The sequence below is a fragment of the Leopardus geoffroyi genome, chromosome B2, assembly GCF_018350155.1.
Source record: "Leopardus geoffroyi isolate Oge1 chromosome B2, O.geoffroyi_Oge1_pat1.0, whole genome shotgun sequence".
In the NCBI taxonomy this organism is placed as follows: domain Eukaryota; kingdom Metazoa; phylum Chordata; class Mammalia; order Carnivora; family Felidae; genus Leopardus; species Leopardus geoffroyi.
Window position 1 is genome coordinate 96,110,681 of NC_059332.1, and position 27,125 is coordinate 96,137,805.

The 27,125-nt window shown below is 39.5% G+C and overlaps 1 protein-coding gene across 1 annotated transcript in view; it reads left to right on the forward strand.

Moving 5' to 3' along the window:
- Nucleotides 1-27,125, forward strand: part of CRYBG1 (crystallin beta-gamma domain containing 1) — a 185,848-nt gene that overhangs the window by 60,389 nt on the left and 98,334 nt on the right. Inside the window, exon 2 of the mRNA XM_045499179.1 lies at nt 9,698-9,836. Coding sequence (XP_045355135.1) covers nt 9,698-9,836 — 139 coding nt within the window. The remainder of the gene's footprint in view (nt 1-9,697; nt 9,837-27,125) is intronic.

Below are 27,125 nucleotides of genomic sequence, written 5' to 3' on the forward strand. Positions count from 1 at the left end.
CCTCTCTTCCTCTTTCTTTCCACTCTTAGCCAAAGAAAATCTCTCCCTTCTCCTTCACTTCCTTTCCTTCCTTTTTTTCTTTCTATTCTTTGTGTCACTTTCCATTCTGTTGTGAATCATGATCATGTAGTTGGTGGATGTAAGGCCCAAGAGCAAAAGCTAGTGATACATTTGTAGAGAAGAGAAAACCTTAAGTTTTGCTGTGAAACAATAGTAATCTAGATCTGGTAACAATAAAAGCCCTATAAAGTCACTTTATAATCTCTGAAAAATGATCTGACCATTATCTCTTTTTAATTGAATATGCTTTTTCTCAGTAATCCCTATTCCAAAAAGAAAATAATCTGTCGTTGAGAAAAAGAAATACTATTTCTGAGGCTGTTTTATTACTTTCTTGGTTTTGTTTTTGTTTTTTGGGTTTTGTCTTGTTTTATTTTTTTGCTATAGTGTACTATTTTAGCTACATGAAATCAGGTTTTCATGTAGCTTATCTGGAAATCTTACCATCATTTATAATATTGTACTTACTGGATAAAAGGCAGTTACCTTAAAAATAATTTTTGGAACACAGCTCTTTGGTTAGTTGGGATTTCCTTTAGTATAAAGTGGATACCTAAGGGAGAAAGAAACACAAGATTCATTACAATCAGTGGTGTTGTGGAATAAATGAATTTTGAAATTAGACTTAATAGAATTTGATAGCCAGATATGGCAAGAAAGTCAGGGGAAAGAATTAATAGGAAAACCAAGCAAAGAATAAATCATGAAACAAGTTGTGCCTAAGGGAAGAGCAGACAAATCTCTCTGACCACAACTGAGGGAAGAAAGGGCTTGGAGTGGCAGTGGAGTACTCTTTGTGGGGAATTTGGAGTTTGTTGCTATCATCTCTGTAAGGATTACTTTATCAAAGTAGATGGAGAGTAGTGATGACCTCTTTTTGCCTCATACACCTTAGAGGATTTCAGTTCATGGGAACCAAGAGTAGAAATATAAGTCTATTCTCAGATTCAGCTTGTCATTGTCTTCAGTCAGCAAATCTATATTCCTGATGTGTCTGTAATATGTTTTGCATTATTACTTCTTGTTAGAAATAATTTTTGGGGGGAGACGCAGAGACAGAATATTGAGCAGGCTTCATGCCCAGTGTGGAGCCTGACGTAAGGCTCAATCTTACAAGTGTGAAATCATGACCTGAGCCACCCAGATGCCCCAGCTTAACCTGCTGAGCCACCCAGATGCCCCAGAAATGATTTTTTAAGTTTACTTATTTATTTTGAGAGAGAGAGAGAGAGAGAGAGTAGGGGAGGTGTAGAGAGAGAAGGAGAGGAGAGAGAGTCCTAAGCAGGCTCTGCACCACCAGCACAGAGCCCAACATGGGGCTCCAACTCACGAACTATGAGATCATGACCTGAGCCAAAGTCAAAAGACAGACGCCTAACCAACTGAGCCACGCAGGCACCCCAGAAATGATTTTTAATTAGAGTTTTCTTTTGTAACATTAGCATGAGTTAAAGACACTGATTGAACTCATCATTAAATAAATGATGACAATTCTAGTCACTACCAAAGGACGGATTTAGGAGGCCCTTGAGCAACTTTGGTCTCTTATAGAGTTTACATGACTGGCGCAGATAGATGGGGGAAGCCAAAGATGTAATTCAGACAATTATGTACTAATTACCAATCATTTTGCATTAATCATTGAATAACTGCCAGGTATTTGGAAATTGAATAAATCAAACGTGATGAAATTGACAGTTGAAATTGGAAACTAATATAAAAACTAACATCCATAAGAATTATCTTGAAAAAGTGAAAGAAAAAGAAAGAAAGAAAGAAAGAAAGAAAGAAAGAAAGAAAGAAAGAAAGAAAGAAAAACTCATTCTCATATTTTAAAATAATCTCTTTAGGGGCGTCTGGGTGGCTCAGTCGGTTGAGCATCTGACTTCGGCTCAGGCCATGATCTCGCAGTTCGTGAGTTCGAGCCCTGCGTTGGGCTCTGTGCTGACAGCTCAGAGCCTGGAACCTGCTTTGGATTCTGTGTCTCCCTCTCTCCCTGCCCCTCCCCACTCATGCTTTGTCTCTCTCTCTCTGTCAAAAATAAACATTAAAAAAATTTTTTTAATAAAATAAAATAATCTCTTTAGTTTCATATTATCATCAAAGGGCTTTTACTATAAGCACCATATTGTGTGTGAGAATGTTTAATATGTCTCATAAGTAATATTCAAAGACTAAATCCTCACTTCTAGGTTTATAAGATGTATAGAACACTGTATAGTAAGAATCTATTGAGTAGAGCCTTTAAATCTTGGAATTATGGCTGTGAGAATTTTGAGAGTACTTGATTTGTAGGAAAAGGAGATTATTTGTGAGTTCAGGAAATGCAGTAAATGGTAAAAACTTTTGATACAAGGAACAATTACACAATTATTTTGAAACTTTTTGCTTCTAAAGTTGGTATAAAATAATAATGCTTGTAGCAATGTAAACATTATCGAAGCTCAAGATTGGTAAAGATAATTTTCTCTGAATGCCTGGAAGGACTAACGAAATCAGACAAGTTTGGTGCCAGGTTCTTTAGGGACCCTAGAGTTTCCTAGACTCCTACTAATCGTAGTTGGCACCAGAGTCATTTTGGACTATTGAGCTAGGTGGGGCGAAGGTAAATAAAGGAACCAGATGATACATATAAAGGTGCTATAAAGTCAACTTCAAAGTGTGTGACATCACCATAGACTTCTGGAAAATAACAACAGATGGACCAGCCTAGCTGCAACTATTGTGGTTAGGAAGAGGTGCTTTTGAACCAAAGCTTTATACAGACATTATTTGAAATAGTCACGACAGCACAGGCTCTGCAAGCAGCTGCTGTAGTTATGAGTCAAACCATCTTTGCAGAAGGGGCTTCGTATTGACTCACCCAGTAAACCCTAGCTGAACATCTGTGATGTGACAGATGTGGTTATATGCCATGGCAGAAACAGAGAGAACCAAACACTTGAACTCCATGAGGAACTTACTCTCTGAGATAAAAGAACTTACTCTGTGAGAGAGGCATCGATGATTATAATGAAACTACAAGATAGCAAAACTGCCTGTAATGTAGGGTGTGTAAGGGAGCTATGTTTGGAAAGATGGACTGCATCCAGAAGATGGAAGAGCTTGAATATGGGGCTATTGTGAACATAGTGCTGACCCATCTAATAGTTTTGAAATAAGAGAATACATCGGAAAGATCAATCTATAGTATTAGAGCAGGTTAGGGGATACAGGAGAGAAGGTAGCAGAAGATAACTAGAAAACTTTCTAAATTGAAGAGATAATGAAGTTGGGGACTAGAATAATGAATGGTCAATTGAATGGACAAGGGTAGATGGCTGTCATTCTGGTGACGTGGAAGCAACACGTTTCATATATTTATACCCCACCACTTCCTCCTCCAAGGGATTTGTGGTAGTTTCTATCCAATTAGCGATGTAAATAGGTGAAGATGAGAAAACTAAAGGAATAATAATGTGATGAGACCTGAGAGATCATTACTTTACAGAAGTGTACATTCATAAAGTTCTATATCATTACTAAAATTGACTCATGATCAGGTGCACAGTCTACATTGTCTGAGAGGCAGCAAGCAAGGAAAAGAAAAGGTCTTTTGGCATTGAAGAATGAGAGAAATTTCTCCTTTCAGGCCCCATAGAGAAACTATTAAGTAGGATGTTGGCTAACACCCTTCTCCGCTTCCCTGCAGTGCATCCAACAGAGGCTCTTACGTGCTTGTGTCTTTAGTGTCTCTCAAAGCAAGTCAGGTGTGGTGACAAAGGGCCCCTTGACCAGTAATCAGAGATGGGGTGATGGGAGAGGAGAGCCCAGGGATGACTCCCCAGTGTTGCCTCTGATGATTTAGGGTTGGTTTTCTACACTTGTAACATATAATCATATTCTGCCAGGCTTCCTGCTCCTTGCCTTCCCCGTGGTAATATAATCACCACTAGCTTTGTTTTGTGTTGCAAAGGATAGCAATTTTAAAAACTCTCTCTTGCATTATTCATTTGTTATTTATAAGCTTAGGAAGGTCATTAGACAGTCTTTCTTTGGGGATTATATATGCCCTCAAAAGAAAAGCTACATTTGCTCTTCTCTGCCATTAGATTATAGGAACTCAGGTAGCCTTAGAAGGAAAATACCAGCAATCAAGAAAACTTCTTTCATATTTTAACAACTAAACTTGTCCAACTTGAATGTTATAAAGAGAAGTTGAAAAAAATACCATGATCTTCAGCTCCTCTAAATGAGAGCATGTGCAATTGTGCATGAAACATGAGTCTCCTAATGAACCTGAGCCCTTCCTTGAGACACAGACCTCAGTTCCTCAGTTCTCCTAGGGTTTGGGACATTTGTTCCCCCAGGTTTTTTTGGTCCCCTGTCCTCTTGGCTCTTGCCCAAAATGAGATATTTCCTTCCTCTGGGAACATCAACAATAAAGCTAAACCTTGCTGAGCCCAGCCTGGTTCTGGGTGGCTTCATAGTTTATTAATCATGGAGAGTGATTCCAAATGACCAAAATGTACATATTATTGGTTCTGAGATAGCTTGGTTAAATTTCACATACTCTGTAGTATCCAAAGTCTAGATTTCACAAAATGAAATTATTATGGCAAAGGTCCCCAGCCTTTGTTGGAGAGATGATCTGCATTCCACTCATCAGATAGGAGGGGAACTTGGACATTCTGCCCCACATAGCATATTGGTAGATGGCCCCAAGCTTTCAAGCTGCCATTTAAAACATTGAGGGGCCCAGGGGGGTAAAGGCTGATTGGACTAAAATGTTACTTTTTATTAAAAAGAGAGAGAGAGAGAGGGGCGCCTGGGTGGCGCAGTCGGTTAAGCGTCCGACTTCAGCCAGGTCACGATCTCGCGGTCCGTGGGTTTGAGCCCCGCGTCGGGCTCTGGGCTGATGGCTCAGAGCCTGGAGCCTGTTTCCGATTCTGTGTCTCCCTCTCTCTCTGCCCCTCCCCCGTTCATGCTCTGTCTCTCTCTGTCCCAAAAATAAATAAACGTTGAAAAAAAAAATTTTTTTTTAAAAAAAAGAGAGAGAGAGAGAGAGAGAAGACTGCTCTTGTGCAACCAGTAGATGGCAGAGTTTCCGCATTAAAAGCTATTAACCATTTGCTGAACTCAATACCTACATTAATGTTGGAGTATTCTTTGTATTGCTAACACTGAGGATGTTTTGGATTTTTAAAACTTGAATGAACATAGAAAATTATATTTATTTCTCCATCCAGCTGGGGATTTTGTGATCATGAAACTCATCTGCAGAGAATTTGAGATTAGTCTCTGAACTGGGAGTCAAGTGGGTTATGTACTCCCATTTTTGCCACTCTTGTTTCTATATCATTACACAGTTGAGACTGATAAATATGCTAGCTCCAGCGTAACATCCATATGATACCCAGTGAGGTATTATGCAGGAAATGTTAACTGGCATTCATATGCATGATTGAAATAACTGGTACTTACTGAGCACCTAGTATGTGCCAGTACTAAGCTAATGAGCAGTAGCTAATTTTTATGAGCATTAGCTGATTGAATTCTCATGACAGTCTGGTTATTATGCCCATTTTGCAGATGAGGAAGCAGAGGCTTAGAGAAGTCAAGTAACTAGCCAAGGTCACATAACCAATCGCTAGCCTGGTATGACTTGAAATCTGAGTGTATGCCATAGCTATATTTCATCTCCTATTCAGCTGAGAAAAATAGAAGTCTGCATACAACATTGCTTCCGAAAGAAAAACCCATTCTGTAAATTTAAAACACTCCGTTTCCAAGGTAAATATATATATGTTTGTCTGTTTGTTTTGAAGATAGGACAGATTTACATAGCCTTATGCTGACACTGTCATTTGCCTCTTTGTGAGCCTTGGCATAGAAGTCAGACTTCCGGTTCCATGCACATGGGTAATCAGCAGGCCCACAGTTCTGTCAGCCTCATGGTTTCTCAGAGCCATTGTCTCTTCAAATCTGCAATGCGGGACTGCACCGGGTAATCTTTAGGGCCTTTTCAAGTCTAGAATGATCTGGTGGTATGTGTCCGTAATCTGAGTTGCTCAGGAAATGGTAGCTCTCTACCATTTAGCAATTGCAGCAAAAAAAACCCCAAAAACAAAACAACAACAAAAAACAAAAACAAAAAAACCCCAAAAGCTACACATACTATTAGCTTGTTCATGAATTAAAAGTTTTCTCTCTTTGTTCATGGCCACAAAACTCATGTAGCCATACAACCACAGCCTTGATTCAGAAGAATGATTCTAATATCTGGTGTTTTAAACTCTCATGAGGAAATAATTCAGTGCAGCTGGAAATCCCTTCAGTAACTTTGAAATCATGGCTCCAAGGCCTACCAGAACACAATAAGAATTCTTTGAGTAGACAATAGATGGCAGTACACATCAACTTATACCCTGTAGTTAAACCTAAACCTTTAGTTTTGTGTCACATTTTATTATTTTTCATGTACATTATCTTTGAAGCAAGAATTATTAGATAAAGAAACTCATTTAACTTGCTTTTTATTGGGATACATGTATTAAAATGCTTGAGCAACAACTTGATGGAGTAGACGAAATTAGGAAAACATGAAGCAGAGTTCTAGGAAGCAAATGAGACTTACACTTCATGGGCCACTCCCAAGGCTTCAGGAGAGGCCCTAATGTTATAAATTTTGAAAAAGTAAGATGCCTTGTTACCTTTCTCTTAAAGAGGGTCTCTCAAATTATATAAGCTTCAAGCCTCACAAAGCTTGGATTTGTCTGGAAATAGCCATGTGGTTTTTAACGTAGGAAAGGGTAGACAGTCTTGCCATTATTAATTTTATACCAACTTAATCTCCAGGGAAAAGGGCACTCTGGTTTTTAAAACCAAGCCAAATAAAAAGGAAACAGAGAGAGTAACTGGATGAGCTGGCACATATTCCACCTATTTATGAGTCTCAGTAAAATGAAAGACTTAACACTGAAACTCTTTAATTTCTGGCAACATATCTTAGCTAAAATAAGGAAAGTACAGATCATAATTAGCAAAGTAATAAATTATTTTCTGCTAAACCTCCAGACCAGTATGACAGTGTTTAGGGGATTTTATTTTATTTTGTCTTATTATTTTTTTTAACCCAAGAGATGTTGTCCTTAATAAGAGACCAGTAGTGACTATTCACAAAGAAAATTGTACTTCATCTACAAATCTTAAATTTCTCACCAAAGAGCCAAGCTTAGCCTTTCCTATGACTAGCCATAGCCTACTCAGGAGTTAAACTAAAATTTACCCTTTAGGAAAGAAAAAAAATAACCTTTCCGATTGACCTTTTGTGTTGCAAACACTTACTAAGGTTGGCTTTTAGGTTAGGGAGATTTATCTGCATCTAGCTCCATATGCAACTGTTATTTAGAATTAATAGTGCCCCTTTAATGAGCATCTTGTCTACCAGGTCTTGGTAGACATCCTTGAGGGCAGAATGTCACTTTGTTCATCTTATGCACTTTGACATGTGACACAAAGCAAGAGATGTACAAATGCCTGCTGAAAGAATGAATGCTAGATGCTGTTAAGAAGTTACCATAGGAGGGCACCTGGGTGGCTCAGTCAGTTAAGCATCAGACTTCAGCTCAGGTCGTGATCTCACAGTTTGTGGGTTCGAGCCCCGCATCAGGCTCTGTGCTGACCGCTCAGAGCCTAGAGCCTGCTTCGGATTCTGTGTCTCCCTTGCTCCCTGCCCCTCCCCCACTTGTGTGTGCCACACATGCTCTCTCTCTCAAAGCATAAATAAAAACATTAAAAAAAATAAAAATGAAAAAAGGTCTTAGGAACCTTCTGGCATGATTCTAAGTCTACTATTTCTGTGTACTATATCGTGAAGATTGGTTTCAGCAGACACACTTGTACAATAAATTTCCTATGAGTACAAGGTCTGTGTCTGACACTCTTGAGAGGAACTAGAAATGCTTGTGGGGTAGCCTGAGCATCTGGGGTTAGGTGAGAAGCTGTCCTGAAGTTGAGCTCTGCTTGTGAAGCCCTCCCAGCCCACACATCCTGTGGCCTTCTTTATCTCCCAACCGAGTCCTGGAGCCAAGTTTGAAATAATGGCACCTGTGATCAGGTGCACAGCCATACTGCCTGTATCTGGGTCAGGAGGAAAGAGAAGTCAGCCAATACATCCTCATCCTCCTCCCCTCAAAGGAAGGTTGGGGGTTATTGGCTGTGCTACAAACACTCAGCATTTCCTGTTTCAGAAATACGGGTGAAGCAACCACCTTCCCTGGACTATCTGTAATAGCCTCCCCTTCTTCCAGCGATTGAGAAACTAGACCTACCTTCGATTTCTCCTGTGAATTATTAAAGCCTTGGATTTCCCTTCATTAGCATTCTTCATGCAAAGCCCTTATCCTGCTCCAGGATCTTTATCTAGTCTTAATAATACGGTTAAGAAATATATCAACCCTTGTATCACTTAGGATGCTCAATTGCAGATAATAGAGAGCACCTAACTCAAAATGGCTTAAAGGATAGAGATTTTATTATGTACCATAACAAGAACTCTAGAGCCAGGGCAGGTCTAAGATTGGTTAATTCAATTGCTCAGCAATATATTTGAAGACTCAAGCTCTTATATTTTTGTCCTGCTTTCTCCTCCATCTATTCTCCATGGGCTAATGCCACTCATGGTCCTAAAGTGGCTGTCACATTCATCATGTGCAGGCATGACACTGGTCTGCAGGGAAGAAGAGCTATTTTTTTCTGTAAACCTTCTTTTCAGAGAAAGACCTTCGACTGATTCTTTCAGCAGACTCCCTTACATCTCATTGGTCAGACTTGAACCAGATAAGTCAGGCAAAGTGCAATCTGTTTAGAGGGTCAGAGAGACATAAATCAATGGGGTAATATCAGCAACAGAGATATGTGTGGGTATATACCTAAAACAGTTACTGGTGAGGGGAATGGGACACCAGGATCAGACCAGTCATATTGGACTACTGAGCCAGAAGCGGCTTTCTTTGAGGCACATGGAGGATGGATATCTGAACAAAATCAGGATATCTTTATTAGCAAAGAAAAAGTACATGTGTGTGTGTTGGTGGGAGGTTGTCTGGGTGTTTGGATAAAGGAAATGGTTTGGGTAGGCAACCACCAGAGTTTTCCAGAACACTCTGCCTTCATTTGTTTCCATTTCTTTTAAGTCTAATAAAATCCTGGGAATGATTCCCTTTCCTTGGCATTGTCTAGATCCCTCTCCTAACGGATTCAGTTCCTACTTTCTTTCCAATGTTCAGGAAATTTAAAAATTTCTTGCTTTCTTTTCTTAAAAGCATTGATAGCAGAGCACCAAGAAATCATGAAGTGAAATTGGGTTGCTTTTATGCCTAAACCTGTCTATAACTACTATTTACCTACTATCTAGCTCTAAGTTGTTTCTGCATAGGGTTTACAAGAGTTCTGTTGGCCACATGGTGAAGTCATCAAGGTTTATTGCTGAATGTGTATGAGAGTACCAATTATCTACAATCTTGTGTAGGTTTTGAAGAATAATTGCTTATTTTGGCTAATTGGAAATGTAGAGACAGAGATGTGCCTTTGGGTTTCTTGAGTTTCCAGAGTTCTTGATAGGTTATTGACATAACCATGTATTCATTCTTTCCAGAGCTTTGGAGGTAGTGGACGGAGGCCATGTGGCTCCAGAGTGCCAGAGAGTTGCATCGCACCGTGGAGAATCCCAGTTCCTTCACATCACCAGTGAGGTGCCTGGTCCTTTACCTATGGAACCTGGAATGTTTAAAAAGGTAATGCTTCATTTCCAATATTAGGCTCCCACCAACAAACACTTCCATGAGTTAAAACATGGTAAAATAGGGGTGCCTGGGTGGCTCAGTTGGTTAAGCATCCAACTCTTGATTTTGGTTCAGATCGTGAACTCACAGCTCATGAGACAGCCCTGCATCGGGCTTTGTGCTGAGAGCGTGGAGCCTACTTGGGACTCTCTCTCTCTCTTTTTCTCTCTGCCCCTCCCCTGTTCTCTGTCTCTCAGAATAAATAAACATTTTAAAAAATGGTAAAATAGCCCCTGTCTGATTGAAAACCACATACTTAAAAGGAATATGAATTATAGAAAGGGCATTACATATCAAAGCACCATGATAATAAATAATGAGTCTCAAGGGATGAGCGTGAATCTTTGCTCTGTGCTAGCTTCAGATGTCCTTCCTCATTGCCATAGGTGCCTTTCGCCTGCTTTTTTTCTTTTTACAAAGATTGATTTAACTCAAAGGTATACAAAGAAGTAGAACATCAATATTTGGAATTCCCATAAAAAGCGTTTATTCTACTTCCTACTGCAGCAATATTAGAGTTGTTATCATTAAATCAGCAATCACTTCTTAATATCTAAATGTTTGCACAGAAAGTTCTGACTCAATTGTATTGCCTTAGAAAAAGAGCTTTCCCCAAAATAGGAGACAGAGAAGCATATGCATGTTAAACACATTCATTCGCTCATAAAATGATATTACTCACACACCTGTCTGCAGTAGGAAAGTTCAATAATGTCTTTACTCATAGTGTGAGAGCTGGTTTAGCTGCCATGCTTTGAAGGTTGGAAAGTACACTTCTTGTTACAACCTACTACTATGAGATCAGTGAGGGTTGCCATATTGTGTCATGAAAGAAACCCTCCCCCCACCAAAAAGAAATTTGCTTTAGTAATGCTATGTCCTAAAAATTAATAATTAGTGCAAGATGAAAAGTCTTAGAGATTGGGTGTACAACAATATGAATATACATAACGCTACTGAACTGTGTACTTAAAATGATTAAGACAGTAAATGTTATCTTATGTGTATTTTACCACAGTTTGGAATAAAAAATTTAGGGGTGCCTGGGTGGCTCTGTTGGTTGAGTGTCCAACTCTTGGCTTCAGCTCAGGTCAGGATCTCACTGTTTGTGGGTTCAAGCCCTGTGTCGGCCTCCATGCTGACCATGTGAGCCTGCTTGGGATTCTCTCTCTCTCTCTGTCTCTCTCTGTCTCTCTTTCTCTTTCTCTTTCTCTATCTCCCTCTCAAAATAAATAAATAAACTTAAAAAATGTATTTAGAATGCAATTTTTTAATTACTTAGTAAAGGAAAGCACTAAAAAAAGGGGGGGGGACATAAGATTGTTAGTTCTGAGGCGCCTGGGTGGCTCAGTCAGTTGAGCATCCGACTTCGGCTCAGGTCATGATCTCACAGTTCATGAGTTCGAGCCCTGCGTCGGGCTCTGTGCTGACAGCTCAGAGCCTGGAGCCTGCTTCAGATTCTGTGTCTTCTCTTTCTCTGCCCCTTCCCTGCTCATGCTCTGTCTCTCTCTGTCTCTCAAAAATGAATAAACGTTAAAAAAAAAGATTGTTCTTATTTTGTATTTTATTAGAACATGATAAAAATAGGTAGGGAAATTCAGTAGGGAAGGTTTCTAACTCACAACAGCGTAATATCAATCAGAGTACCAGAAATACAAAATTAACTTTGGTAAAATGTTAAAATAAAAAATCAAATTTAAATTAAAAAATTAAAAAACCTAGTTCACATAATTTATACTTATATTCAAATTGGTTTTACATTTAGTTTTTCTTTATGAAAAATAGTGTATAACTGTAAACAAAACCCGATAAATCTAGTCACTAGGTCCTAGCTAGAGGACTAGAGCTAGCTAGAGTTTCAAGTTGTTTCCTACATTTGTCCTTTAATAAATTAAAATAAAAGTGGGGCGCCTGGGTTGCTCAGTTGGTTGAGCGTCTGACTTCGGCTCAGGTCGTGATCTCACGGTTTGTGAGTTCGAGCCCCACGTTGGGCTCTGTGCTGACAGCTTGGGACCTGGAGCCTGCTTTGGATTCTGTGTCTCCTCCTCTCTCTGCCCCTCCCCTGCTCATGCTCTGTCTCTCTGTCTCTCAATAATAAATAAATGTTAAAACAAATTTTTTTTAATAACTTAAAATAAAAGTAACTCTGTAGGTTTACTCAAGTCCAGGAAACAATTGGTGGCAGCATTCAGAGCTGGGGCACAAAACAAATCCTCCAAGAGGAATGGCCAAGGAGGGTATGTGGGGAGTGCCCTTCTCCCTTGGTTTGCAGCCCAACAGCAGTCCTGTCTGCTTCCCAGCACTGATATGCCATCTGGACATGGTTTCTCAAGCCTTGCTTGCTCTCCCAGGCTGCAGTCAAGGAGCTCTGGGTACTGGGCAGCCCTCACAGAGAGGCCCCAAGGCCAACCCAAGAGAGTTCAGTACTGCGACGGCAGGCAGGGGGTAGGAGACCCATTGGCAGGGAGGCTTGCAGCCAGAAACAGGTGAACTGGGAACCCAGTGTAGGAGGGAGCCAGAACAGATAGAAGAGGGCAAGAAGCTGGAGAAGGAAGCAAGCAGCAGCAGACTGTCATTCTGGCTATACTGTCTCCTAGCATCACCCGGGATGGAGTCAGCCAGGCACCACCTGTACTCTCTACTTGTACCTCGCCTTCCCCCTCAGAGATGGCCAAATACCCATAGTAGGAAGGACTGGCTCTGAGGTCTGCTTCTGGGTCTTTCTATTGTCTCTGTCTCTCTGCCCCTTTCCTTTCTTCTCCCCATCCACCATCCTTTTTTCTTATTCTTTGCTCTTTCTGAGCTCTGGCTATCTTGATCTTTCTCATCTGCGTATTCTACCAGCCCTGGAGAAGGAGAAAAGCAGAGGAGCAGACTTTATTTTTCCTGCTAATGTGTTCTCAACTTTGTCTCTTGAGATCCTGGCCGAGAGGAGTAAGTGGACCATTCTCAAAAGGGCAAGACATCTCCCCACAGTGGCCTGGCCAGTATCATTGGGAAACAGAAGTTAACTCAACTTAGATTCTGGGTGGTTTATACCTACTGTGAGTGCCTGTGTGCTAGGGCACTTCCCATGCTTTCCAAAGTACCCTTCTCTTAGTCTGCTCTGCAGTGAGCCTTGTCACTTCCTTCGAGGATCAGCAGATTTACTAGGCTGGTGCATCAGGACCACCTCTGGCATCTTTCCCAAGCAGAAAGCCATAAATTCTTCTTAAGATTCCTGGGTTGATCCAACCCTCTTGGTTATATCTATTTATTCAGATGAGTGTTTACATTTTTATTTGCATTAAAGTTAAGCAATTTTCCTTTCCCCACTCAACCAGAATTTATTCATTCTCTATATTTGTTCTGTACATTGTTATTGTATTTATTTATTTAAAATGCTATTAAAATTCCTAAGACATTCCTTAAAGCTGACAATGCTATATTGAATCCTTCAATTAAAATAAGAAGACATTTACTGTACCTGCTTATGTAAACAGAAATACGGACTTATAATTACAAGGATGGTATTGCCTCTCAAATGCATATATACATTAAGTAGGGGGAAAAGCGCAACAAAAATCAAGATAGAATATTACTAGAATTTAAATCTGAGATGAGAAAAATCACCAGGGATTTTATATTTATTTGTACAAAACTATCTTTCCTTTAAATGGCTGCATAAAATCTTTAGTCCATTTTAAACCAGAAGATATGTCTATGTAAAATGTTTATATTTATATTTCTAGCAGACCATTTTTTCATATTAGAGAAAAGCATAAGGAAGTGGCATCACTAAATGAAAACATATATCCTATATATATATATATATATATGACAATCGTGTTGAATAATTCATTCTTTGCATGTAAGGAGATTAACAGTATAGATTATTGTGTTCTGTTATATTAATGTACTTATATTTATTATGTTATATTTTCTGCTTACTTCATTTTGTAAGTCAAAATGTCTTAATTCCACTACATGGAGGTATTTCTAGGACATGAAGGAACACCCTTTATTAATGAAAACATTTCTTTAAAAAAGAATAGAAGAAGACTGAGCAATGTATTGTTTAATTAAAATCAGCCTCATCAGGGGCACCTGGGTGGCTCAGTCTGTTGAGCATCCACTCTTGATTTCAGCTCAGGTCATGATCTTACGGCTCATAGGATCAAGGCCCACGAAGGGCTCTGTACTGACAGTACACAGAGCCTGCTTCTGATTCTCTCTCTCCCTCTCTCTGCCCCCCACCCCCGGCTCATGCTTACTCTCTCTCTCAAAATAAATAAATAAACTTAAAAAAATTTTTAAATCAGCATCTTCAAAGAAGGCAATTACCTTAATGAGAATTTCTATGATTTCTAGTATAAAAATTATTTGTCTTCAATTATAGTCACTAATTTTGATCTAGAAGATTGTATGTGACTATAGTGATTATGAGTAAAATTTTAATCATTCTAGAGCCTAGTTCAAACAAGCAAAATGGAATAAACAGGTATAGCAATTATTTGATTAATTCAAGCAAAAAAACTCTTTTGCTTTAACCATTTGGATTCTTTCATTTTTTTTTTTTTTTAATTTTTTTTTTCAACGTTTATTTATTTTTGGGACAGAGAGAGACAGAGCATGAACGGGGGAGGGGCAGAGAAAGAGGGAGACACAGAATCGGAAACAGGCTCCAGGCTCTGAGCCATCAGCCCAGAGCCTGACGCGGGGCTCGAACTCACGGACCGCGAGATCGTGACCTGGCTGAAGTCGGACGCTTAACCGACTGCGCCACCCAGGCGCCCCTGGATTCTTTCATTTTTGATGACCTGGATAAAGCCTCTGTGCATACCATACTGTCCGTAAGTATGTGTACACGTATATTTTTTAAAAGAAAAAATAAGCTCCTACCCCCTTCCAAAATAAAAGGTAACTATGATCTATAGAGGAGAAAAATTTTTGCCACATCAGTGTTGTGCCTTCAGAAGTCACATGTACAGATTTTGCTTCTTGTCAGTGTTTCTCTGCCCCACCATTCAGGAAATATCTGTGACTCTCTAATCTCACTCTTGAGATTGGGATGCTCTCAAGTCATTAAAACAGACAGGTGTCTGCTCTAGTCTCGACTATCTCAGAAATGGTTCTACCATAATCACTTTTGACAGCTTTTTTATTGCCTAATTCATCTTCTAATTAAAGGTGGAACAGGGGCGCCTGGGTGGCTCAGTCGGTTGAGCATCTGACTGCGGCTCAGGTCATGATCTCTCAGTCCGTGAGTTCGAGCCCCGTGTCGGGCTCTGTGCTGACAGCTCAGAGCCTGGAGCCTGCTTCAGATTCTGTCTCCCTCTCTCTCTTTCCCTCCCCCGCTCATGCTCTGTCTCTCTCTCTCTCTCTGTCAAAAATAAAGAAACATTAAAAAAAATTAAAAAAAAATAAAGGTGGAACATTTCCCAGTTTCCAGCCTGGTTATTCTGGTTTAGTCAAGAAGTATAGCAGTCCAGTTCAACAAGCATTTATGGAGGTAGCAAAGAAGAAAAAAACATTTTCTAACACTTTCATTTTCCATGGTGATTGCGCACTTGGAGAGGTAATGCCCCATTTCTCTGGAGAAATTACCCCGTTATTTCTCCTTTCTCTCTCTCTCCAGCTGCTCCACATGGGTCCACTAATTTTTCTCTGAATGCTCAATCCTAGCCTTACCTCATTTCTTAGACTAGACCAGGTTCAAAATATGAAGTACTTAAGAGGCTTCACACTTATTCACTCCACCCCCACCATGCTCCATCCCAGGGAACATCATATTGTATCTTGTCCACTGTTGGGTTGGCCTAGGACACATTACATGAACATTGATCACTGGGCTCCCTCATTTTGTCTCAAGATGCCCAGGCTGCTAACCTCACCAAGGACAGTTCTAAAATCATTGTACAAAAAGTAGGACTTTCCAAATCCTGAAGTCTAACCTCCAACCCTCACCCTGAGACTGAGGTATTTACTAAGGTTAGACCTTCCCAATAGTGACTTTCTTAATAGACTTGTGAGTATCATTCATCCATTCCAATGCTACATTTCACCTTCTGATTGGCACTGCACCTCCAATCGCCTGTGCCATCTGGTGTTGTGATTAGAGACTGCTGAGCCCTTGGATCTTCCTTGTCCCAAATGTCTGCTTTCATCACCAGCCAGATCTCACCACTATTCCACCCCACCTCAGCCAGGACCTGCCCTATCCACACAGGTAGGTCTACTACCCAACTTCAATCTCTCACCTTTCTCAGACCATCTGCATGGCAGGAGTCCCTCTGTGTTCTATCAGTACTGATCTAAAAGTCTAGATATACTGTTAGAAAAAAAATAAAGATAGAGAACAATGTGTGTAGCATGTTACATTTTGTGCAAAAGGTAGAGGATTGGAATAAGTGTATTTGCTTGTAGATGCATTAGGAAACTATGGAAGGGTACATGGAAAAACCAATAATTACCTGTGATGGGGTAGAGGACAATGAGCAGACAGGAGACACGGGCAGGAGAGAGACTTTTTGCTGTATACTTTTTTATATTTTGAATTTGAATGTGAAGATACTGCATATTCAGGAAACTTTCAAAGATGAAGAATTAATAAATATGATTTAAGTTATAGTGTGATTAAAGTTCAGTTGAAATGGTTGAGGTATGCATGTGTACTTTTTTATGATTCTTCGATTTGCTGTAATCTGTACCAGTCCTGACGTTATCTGAGGGGGCCGCTACTATTCCCAAGCGTGCATAGCGGGCCACTCTACTGCCTTTGCAAACATTCCTCCCCACGCCTGCAAAGTCTGTCCATGTTTTGTCTACTCATCCTTTAAGATCCTGCTCAAACAGCTCTTCCTTTGTGATGTCTGCCCCAGAAAAGTTGCTTATTTTCCTCTTTGCGCTGCCATTTACCTTGGCCGTACTCCAAACTCAGCACTTACCATATTGATTTACAAGTCTCCTTCCTTACTGAACTAGGAGGCCCCAGGGTCAGACTGCATTCGTGTGGCTGGAACGTTAGCTATACATTTTGCATGAATGAAATGCTGTATACTCACATTAAAAAAAAAAAAAAAGAAAAGAAAAGAAAAATAAATAGAAAACAACGTTGTTGCAGATGTGCAGTGTTTCAGCTCTAGTACAAATTTCATTTTTATTTGGGCTTTTAAAAGTAGAGCAGGAAAGCTCACCAAATATATGTATGCATATATACATAAATAAGCCATGTGTGGGCAGCAGAAAGAGAATGTGGCTGTTTCGAGAGCACGCCTCCACCTTCTCTACATTTGTGCTGTGGAATTACAGAGATCAAGGTAGAGCTTGGTGGCATAGGGAGCACTTCTTTGTCTCTGAAAAAGCCTGGAATTACTGGGTGCAGCCAGAGCTGCCTTTGCTATATAGGTTTCACAGCTGGGGCATTCTGTAGCTTGGAGGATGTTGCTTTAATATCCTAAGTACAGCATTATAAACAACAGGATATGATATACTTGTTTTCCCACCAAAGCTAAATATCTGGATCTATAAGAAAAAGATTGATTTCCTATGTACAGCCAGCCTTGGAAAAATCCAGTCTATCTGTATCAATCTGTGGTACCACGCATTTGAAGGTACTGTGGTCACTAGGATGTAGCAGGAAATGTGAGTGGCTTGTTTTTCTTTCCACTCTAAGTATATGTGTTGTCTTCCTTTGAGGTAATGACTATGGGTGCTGTTATTTACATATGTATAAATAAACATACAAATATATATTAGCCGGTCCATTTCCTGTATTAATCCAAATTAGAAGGTTTTGACTGTGGCAGGGTTTTCAGGGTTTTTTTTTAAAGCGTGATAATGCATTTATTATTTTTCTTCTACATATTATATTTGCTTGTCGCAAAAATTTCCAACTCTGAAACATACAAAATAAAGACTTAAATTCTCGCATCACCTTTGAAGATAACTAGTTTGGTGTGTATCTTTTCATAATTTTTTCTTATGCATTTAATAAACAGAGTTAGTCCACTTGTACTCTTCCTACCAAAAGGGATCATATGCTACATACGGTTCTCTGACTTTTTTTTTATCAATCTTTATGATCATCTTCCCAAGTCACTATAAATATGCCTCTTCTGAATCACTACAGAGTATTTCATATATATAATATAATGAATGGGTATACTGTTCTATAGTTTACCAATCTCTATTTATGGACATTTAAGTTATTTACACTTTTTTTTAAAGTAAACTCTACCCCCAATGTGGGGCTCAAACTCATGACCCTGAGATCAAGAGTTGCATGCTAGGGGTGCCTGGGTGGCTCAGTCGGTTAAGCGTCTGACTTTGGCTCAGGTCATGATCTCACGGTTCAGTTCGTGAGTTCAAGCCCCCTGTCAGGCTCTCTGTTGTCAGCACAGAGCCTGCTCTAAATCCTGGTTCCTCTCTCTCTCTGTCCCTCCCCCGCTCGTGCTCTCTCTCTCTCTCTCTCTCTCTCTCTGTCAAAAATCAATAAACATTAAAAGAAAAAAAGAGTTGCATGCTTTACCAACTAAGCCAGCCAGGTACCCCTATTTCCACTTTTTTTCTTCAATCAACAATACTGTCTCTATGGGGGTGGGGGGGAGGGTTTGACAGTATTTCTGTGGGACAAATTCCCTAGAAACAGAATTACTGATTTGAAAACACACTTATTTTTAAATGTTGTAGATACTGTAACATAAAACTATGACTTGATAAAAGATTTTATCAACCCAAGCTCCCAACCAAAGTGAATGAATGTACCTATTTTTCTACCACCCTGTAAATGTTATATATAGTCAATCTTTTTCTCTCGCCAGTCTGTTGTTATCGTTGTTTAGATTTGCAGTTCTTAAGTTACATTACGTTAAGTTAAGCTCTTGTTTGTTGTTGTTTTTTGGCCACTTATATTCTTTCAGTGAATTGTCTTTTCATGTTCTTTGCTCATTTTTGTATTGGATTGTTTATCTTCCTGAAAATATCGTGATAAATTAATTATCATTGGTATCATAATTGATAAAAACCGTGTTCTTGTATGAGACATTTTAATCTTTTTGTGTGCTTCTTCTTCTGTTTAAATAACTTTGTTCTGTTATCCAACTAGGGTTTAAGTTTGTTATATTTGTGGGGATGTAAATGGCGGGGGTTTTGCGTGGGAGGAGCTATTAAGTAGTGAAAACCCTGAATGCTTCTCTGCCCTTACTGGAGAGGGGATATCAAGAGGGGGACTCCTGAATTGTTTTCTGGTCCTGCATGCAATGGAATTAAATGAAGGTCTCAGAAGAGTAATTGAAACGCTCTTTCCTCTCATTCATTCCTGTTCTGCTCCTGCATATCTTTCAGTCCCTTTCTTCAAATAAGTTTCTTGCACTTGCTATTAAAAATATTTACAACAATCTTAGACTCAAAGTATCAAACATTTAAACTGAAAACATTTAAATTAAAGTCCTTTGGGATTCTGTTTGCAACTCTAGTCAAGACAGATCCATTTCCTTCCAGAATCCTGGGTGGTGATCATCCTGACCAACATGCCTGGCTTGCTATAAGGAATCACTAATGATTGGAAAGCCTGGGGCATATACAAAGCTCTCTATAAGTAATAATTACTGTTATTGTTCTCTGACATCCTTAAATTTCAAACTGAATTCCTACAGCTAATACAGTACAAGGGGAAATTAAAGCTCTTGTGACATCATACCCATAATAAAGAGGAGTCGCTGGCCAGTGATGCTCATTTGTTTTCGTGAGGACTTTGAGAGAGGATTATATCATCATTTTGGATGGAGAGGTGAAAAATTGGGTTTGTCACTTTGGAATTGATGAAGAGTTTTTCATATCTTAGGTCAGAAATCCCTCACTGGGGATCCCTTCTTTTGTTGAGAACAAAGGCCTCTGGTTTCACTCTGACAGCATTTGGGCCGTAAGTTCTAGAGGTAGTTCTGGACTCCACTTCTCCACTCCACTTCTTATTCTCTCTTGAGAAAAATCTGAAGACTGGTCCCATCCAGAACCTCGATGGGGGCTCGAACCTGCTGTGGTTGTGGCTGTGGCAGGTGCAATGGGTGTGCTAATAATCGCAGCAGGAGCATTGAGTATCGGAATAGGTATCCTGACTCCCGGAATAGATGTGAAAATACCAGAAACAGGGACTATGACCGGGATCTTGAGGTAAGTCCTTGCTGAGGGAATCCTTCTGGGTCACTGACTTGTCCAATGTGTCTTTTATAATGTTTGAGAATGAGGTTTGTGATTGTGAATCAGTATCTATTACTATCATGCAGGGCTAATGCCATTCTAGTTTCATATATTTGCAGGTATCCTGGTTGCTATTTATTAACATATTCACTTCGATACCTTTTATTTTTTTCTGGGTGTTAAATGGTGATCTTGCAATTGGTTAGAGCTTAACCAGCAAAGTAAATGCCTGTGAAGGTAGCTCCTGCTGGGGACTGTTCTCTGAGACTTGGTTGTCTCTTCTCTAGGCTTTTCAGAACTTCAATGATGGGAAAGAACCAAGCTACTTTATTCTCTCTCAAAAGCTGCTTTGCTTTGGGCTGGGTTTATTTGCAGTATGCCAAGTTCTTATTTGAATCAGATATTAATAAATCACATAAAGGTGCTTTAAGAAGTAGAATGATCAGCTTAAGATTCCAGATCAACAGCTCAGAATTGCCTTTTGTGTACCTGCTTTGACAGATGATGTTGCCATAAGATTGAGAGGTGAATCAAGGCCAACCCTGATGGTTACTTGTTATCCCCAGTCCCTGTTTGTAAAAGTCAGTGTGCTGTTTTAGTATTAAATCTGTTGTGTTACTTTGTAAAATGTGGGGTGGCCGTCCCTACCAACCTGTGCTCACCTTTGATGCTTATTTATCCCTCTCTTGTTCACCTATGATATATATTTGTTTTGTTTTCACATGATGGCTTTGAAGCTTTTGGAATGGAATGTGCATTGAAGCTTTTGGAATGGAATGGCATTGTTTTTCTCCAGGGTACTGATTACACTAAAACCCATAATTTAATGAAATAGGTATTAGATTTAAATATATATGTGTGTGTGTTTGTGTGAGATATATATATATATATATATATATATATATATATATATATGAGAGAGAGGGAGAGAGAGACAGGTACATAGATAGATATGTTTGTGTGTTACACACATATACTTTTGAAGAATATTTAAATGCTGAAGTGACAGTCCAAAGTAGAGTAAAACAGGGGCACCTGGGTGGCTCATTTGGTTAATTGTCTGACTTCAACTCAGGTCATGATCTCGTAGTTCGTGAGTTCGAGCCTCATGTCGGGCTCTGTGCTGACAGCTCAGAGCCTGGAGCCTGCTTCATATTCTGTGTCTCCCTCTCTCTCTGCCCCTCCCCTGCTCGCTCACACACACACACACACACACACACACACACACACTCTCTCTCTCTCTCTCTCTCTCTCTCTCTTAAAAATAAATAAAAATTTAAAAAATAATAATAAAAAGAAAGTAGAGTAAAACATTTGAAGTTGGCAGTTTGCTGACCACATCACTCAGATGGACCCTCATAGCTGTTTCTTATTTCAAGACTAGAGGGAAGGGACTAGTATATTAATTATTCTGTGTTTATTCCCATGTCTATTGATTTTACTGTTATTTCTTCTTTGCAAAGCTTTGGTTTCTCTCTGCTATTGCACCTGATGACTTTCTCTTTTGGAAGCTTTAGTCAAAAACCATGTATAGAAAGGTCAAAAATTCACTGTGCATAGATTTATGTCCTTTGCTAATTACTAATCAGTAATGATCAGCTACCAGGGAATATTTTTAATGACTTCTAACCAGCATCATGGAAGAACATAGGGAAAAACAAAGAGTTGTGAGTGGCGGACAAACAGATAATGCTACCTTATATGCTTACTTAGGTACCATGTGATTCTGAGAGATCTCTGTGATTATGACAAATATGGCAAAAAAAAAAAAGGAATCTCTCCAAGGCAACTGGCATCATCATGTTGTATCATCGAACCTAATTGCCTGCTGACTTAGGATGAAGGTCTTAGAAACCTGAACATACAATTCACCATGATGGTCCAAATAAGAACCCTAAATAATGAGGACATTTTCACCATTTGATTTTGTTTTATTAGAATCTTAAACTGAAGAATGGCTAACTTAGAGAATGAGAGAAGTAGGGGCTGTTTTTGGCATTGATGCTAAAACTCATTTAAAGCATCCCCCTGTTCGTGGTGGTATCATTCAAACCAGCACAGGGGACTTTGCCTAAAATGACTAGACAGAATATCAGAATACTTCTAGGAAGTATTAACTTCTATGAGTTTAGCAACTAAGTGAAGTTCCACCAAAAGATACATGTTAATTCAAAATATTGAATTTTTTCATGGTATTTTATAAAATGATAAATGTTATATGTTATAACAATGATAAATGCCTTTAAAAAACCCCTCTTTGATTTTCTGTTTTATTTTTTTTTTTAATGTTTATTTTTGAGAGAAAGAGAGAGAGACAGACAGACAGTGTGAGTGGGGGAGGGGCAGAGAGAGAAGGAGACACACACTCCAAAGCAAGCTCCAGGCTCTGAGCTGTCAGTACAGAGCCCAATGCAGGACTTGAACTCACAGACTGTGAGATCGTGACCTGAGCCAAACTTGGACACTTAACCAACTGAGCTACCCAGGTGCCCCTGATTTTTTATTTTAAAACTGTAATAGTCTGAACTGGCTATGGTAACCTATTAAGTATCTGTGAATGTAAAAAATTATGCCTGATCAACATCCATCCATCTCTAAAACTGATTAAATAGTATCTTATTTGTGAAGTTTCCCTGAATTCTCAGCTGATATTGTCTGACATCTCTCATGTCCTCATCGAATTTTGTAATATCCCAAGTAATTTTCAGAAACATATCTCTTCTTCACTAATCCTCCTGGGCAGGGCATTCCCCTCTCATTTACACCTAATGCGGTGTCTGGCATATAAAAGACACTCAATCCATGGAAATGCAATGACCAGGAAAGTGAATTAGACAACCCTGAATGTAGCCAAAAGACCAGAGCTCTGACTCCAGCTCTTCTTTAGGCCAGCTGCATTAGCTTTGGTAGGTTATTATGCTTCCTGGGCACCAGCTTTTATATTTGTAAATTAGGTGATGGGTGCTGGATTAGATAGTGCTCTGCACAACCCTAGGGATCCTCTGAGGTGCCTCAGGGGGTGCAACAGGGAGAAAGGATGGATGGAGAGGTAGATGGGAGATGAACTCAGGCTTGCAAGATTCATGCCATGTCCTCACTCAGGGAAGTTCCCTTATATCCGTTTTCTTTTGAATCAAATGTTTTACCCCTGGAAAAATCATAACAATTTGACTAGATTACATATCTTGTTCTTCCGCCTCTAGTATCTGTCATTTTATGTAACAATTTTATTAACTCATCTCATCATACTGCCTTTTATTTATTTTTTAAGTTTATTTATTTTGAGAGAGAAAGAGAGAGAGCATGCTCCCATGAGGGAGGGACAGAGAGAGAGGGAGAAAAAGAATCCCAAGCAGGTTCCATGCTGTCAGCACAGAGCCCAGTGCAAAACTCTATGTGGGGCTCCGTGTGGAGCTCAAACCAATGAACCGTGAGATCATGACCTGAGCAGAAACCAAGAGTCAAAAGCTTAACTGACTGAGCCACCCAAGTGCCCCTCATATTGCCTTTTAAAACAACTTTACATCACATTGATCTCATTAACTCCTTATTTATATGCCCCCCATACAGATCTTTTCTGCTCTGTATTTTACCTAGCCCAACTTGTCTGTTATATCTTGTAGTTACTTTTTAAAACAGAATAAGCTGCTTGTCGATACTGTTGTTTTCTGTAGTTTATAGAATCACTCTTTTTTTAAGTTTTTTTTTTTATTTAAGTAATCTCTGTGCCCAACATGGGGCTCAAACTCATGACCCCAAATTCAAGAGTCACATGCTCTTCCAACTGAGCCAGCTAGGTCCCTTGTACTTAAAAATTTTTTTAATGATATTTGAGATAGCAAATATTTTCAAGTTTGTGAGTAAATATTCACTGACTGTTACCCCAAGTACTAAATGGAACAGCTATTTTCACAGCAGAATTAGTAATGAAAGAATTAGTAGGTAGATTACAGGAGAAAACAAGCACTAGAAGGTCAAAGTATACAAAATCAAGAAAGAGATTCAATACCCATGTACTCAGCATTCATTCAGAGCTCACTAAATTCCCTAGTACTTCTGCAATTTTAATGTTAACATTCTGCCAGTGGCTTAAGCTTTGTTCCTTATGTTTGATACATGTGCTATTTACTTATTCATTTCATGCTTGTTAATGAGGTACCTTGGGAGTTTCTCCTTACAGTGAAGATGGAAGGGAATGAAAAAGGAATTGTTGGGAGTACCCAACTAACTCAGTCACAAACTGCCAACAACTTACCCTAAAACAAGCCTAAAAGGAGTGACAAATTTTATTTAAGACAAAAAAATAAACTACAGTATGTCAGTTACATTTGATATCAAGTTGTTCTATCTTACAATTAGGAAAGGCATCAGAATTAAGGTGGTAGTTGATTTCATAAGAAGATAAATCAAAGTACCATGTGTTTGGTTAGAATGGTACAGAAAGGAACCTTAGGAAGTAGAACTTTATTCAGGAATAAATGTGGAGTGGGGCCCAATCTTTTTCTTTTCAAAGTTTATTTATTTATTTTGAGGAGGGGAGGGTGCAGAGAGAGAGAATCCCAAGTAGGCTCCACACTGTCATAGTGTGGAGTGACAGTGTGGAGCCCCATATGGGGCTTGAACTCACAAACTGTGAGATCATGACCTGAGCTAAAACCAAGAGTCAGACGCTTAACTGATGGAGCCACCCAGGTGCCCTGGGGCCAATCTTTAAACATAGACAGAGAAAGTGCTATAAGTTCTTGAGCAAAGAAGCATTCATGATGAATGAAATATTTCAGAGGTAGTGTCATTGATATTCCTGGTGCGATGGAAAGGTGGGGTTTAAGGATCACAGATGGAGACTAGAATCTCAGAAACTGCCCAAAAGACCGTTAAACCAGCATAGGCTTGTATTAAGATAGAGGCTGTTGAATGGGCTGAGGTCAAGAGATTTGATGACAGATAATATATAGGAGAAAAAGTGGATGGAACAAAAAGAATCTAAGGTTTTTAGTTTAGGAGGCTTTAAGAAATGATGTTTCTAGTAGAAAGTGGAATTCTTCAGAAAGGAAAACAGCTTGCAAGAAAAATGGATTGTTTCTTTTTAGAAAATGTTGACTTTGAGGTAGTAACTTGGAAACCAGTTAGAAAGTTTTAAAGTAACAGAAAAAACAGTATAGAGAAAATAGACCTGAGTTAGTCTCAGAACAAATTAGAAACTCAAAACCTTCCACATTTTCTTTTAGTCTCTTTCTTTTCTTTTCTTTTCTTTTCTTTTCTTTTCTTTTCTTTTCTTTTCTTTTCTTTCTTTTCTTTCTTTCTTTCTTTCTTTCTTTCTTTCTTTCTTTCTTTCTTCTTTCCTTATCCCTTCCTCCCTTCCTCCCTTCCCTCCTTCCTTCCATCCTTCCTTCCTTCCTTCCTTCCTTTTGTATATTGATATCTAAACTCATTTGTCAGCAAAATCTGACCTAAACTCTTGTGAGAGAATTCATTGTCTTTAATTATCCCACTTGGCGTGAATTGTCATACAGTTTTGCTGCACATATTAATGCATTATGGTATATATTTACTTTTCCAAAATCTGAAGATTTTTACTTTTAAAATATTTCTAGCCCCGATAGGGGCTTTGCATAAGGGACTGTGGACCTGTAGTAAGTTTAGAGACAGAATGCCAGTGAGGGACTTTACAGAATCCTACATAACTGGGAGTCATCTGTAAGTGTTGAATAAACGAGAGATTTAATGAATGTTTAAACTTAAAAAGGGGGTGGGGAAGGTGGTAGAGCCTGGGTGGCTCAGTTGGTTAAGTGTCCAACTTCAGCTCAGGTCATGATCTCAGGGTTTGTGAGTTCAAGCGCCACATCAGGCTCTGTGCTGACAGCTCAGAGCCTGGAGCCTGCTTCAGATTCTGTGTCTCCCTCTTTCTCTGTCCCTCCCCTGCTCATGCTCTGTCTCTCTCTCTGTCTCTCTGTCTATCTCTCTCTCTCCAAAATCAATAAACATAAAAAAAAATAAACTTAAAAAGAGAAACATAAAGTTTGCACAAAGAGAAAGTAAAGGAGGGAAATCAAGAAATAGGTAAGTTGAAGCAGATAAAGGATTTGGCAAAAAGAAAGATATGGTTGAATCCATACAGTTCTTGAAGGTTATGGGAGTAGAGCGGTGTGGGCACTGGGAACTGGAGAGGGAGGCTGATGTTTATTTACAAGTTGGAGGAGAGGCAGAGACCAGAAAGGGGAATGTTGCAGACTCACAAAAGGGTAGCAGCACAGAGGGCAGGACTGCCCCTCAAGATAGGACAAACTAGGCAGTTTTAGAAGCAGAGAAGAGAACAAAGGAGAAGAGATAATAACTAAAAATGCTTCAGAATGAGGCAATCATTTCAGAGGGGCAAACTGGTTGACAAGCAGATTTTCAGACAAGTGGAGGGGAGAAGCTTTGGAAGGGAGCGGAGACACATCTTCCCAAACTAAGGAAGTATCCGAATGTGAAATTGACACAAGAAAAAACTCACACTGAGGAGTTTTACTTTTTTTTGTAGAGAACAAAATAGTTACTACCTCCAGAAATGGGCCTGGGGAAAAAGTGATGATTGAGAAGAGGGTGGTTTGGGAGTGTGGAGAAGAGTTTGGAGTAGCCACTGACAAAGTGTGACAGGAAATCCACAGGGAAATGACGACTGTCAAAAGGGCCAGGATGACTTAAACATCATAACTCTACAGTCCACATGTGCATAAAGAAGTGTTTGGCCATGGCTCTCTTGCTGTTCAATGCAGTCTGAAATTTCCTAATCCACAAAAAAAGAATATTTTGATTCTCCCGGCAGACTTATAGATGCACACAACATGATCCTTTGTCATTAGCTTTCCCAAATAACAAGCAAGTAGTAACTCTCGCAGGACTGTCTAACATCATAACTGCGAGTCTCCTCACTGGTCCCCTGGATCTGTCTCCTGTACTCTAATACCTACAAATCTCTCCGTACAGAGCACCAGAGTCATCTAAAGGCATGAATCAGATCCTACTATGTCTTTGCTTGCAAATCTCCAATGACTTCCCATCACACTCGGAAGAGAGCTCTCC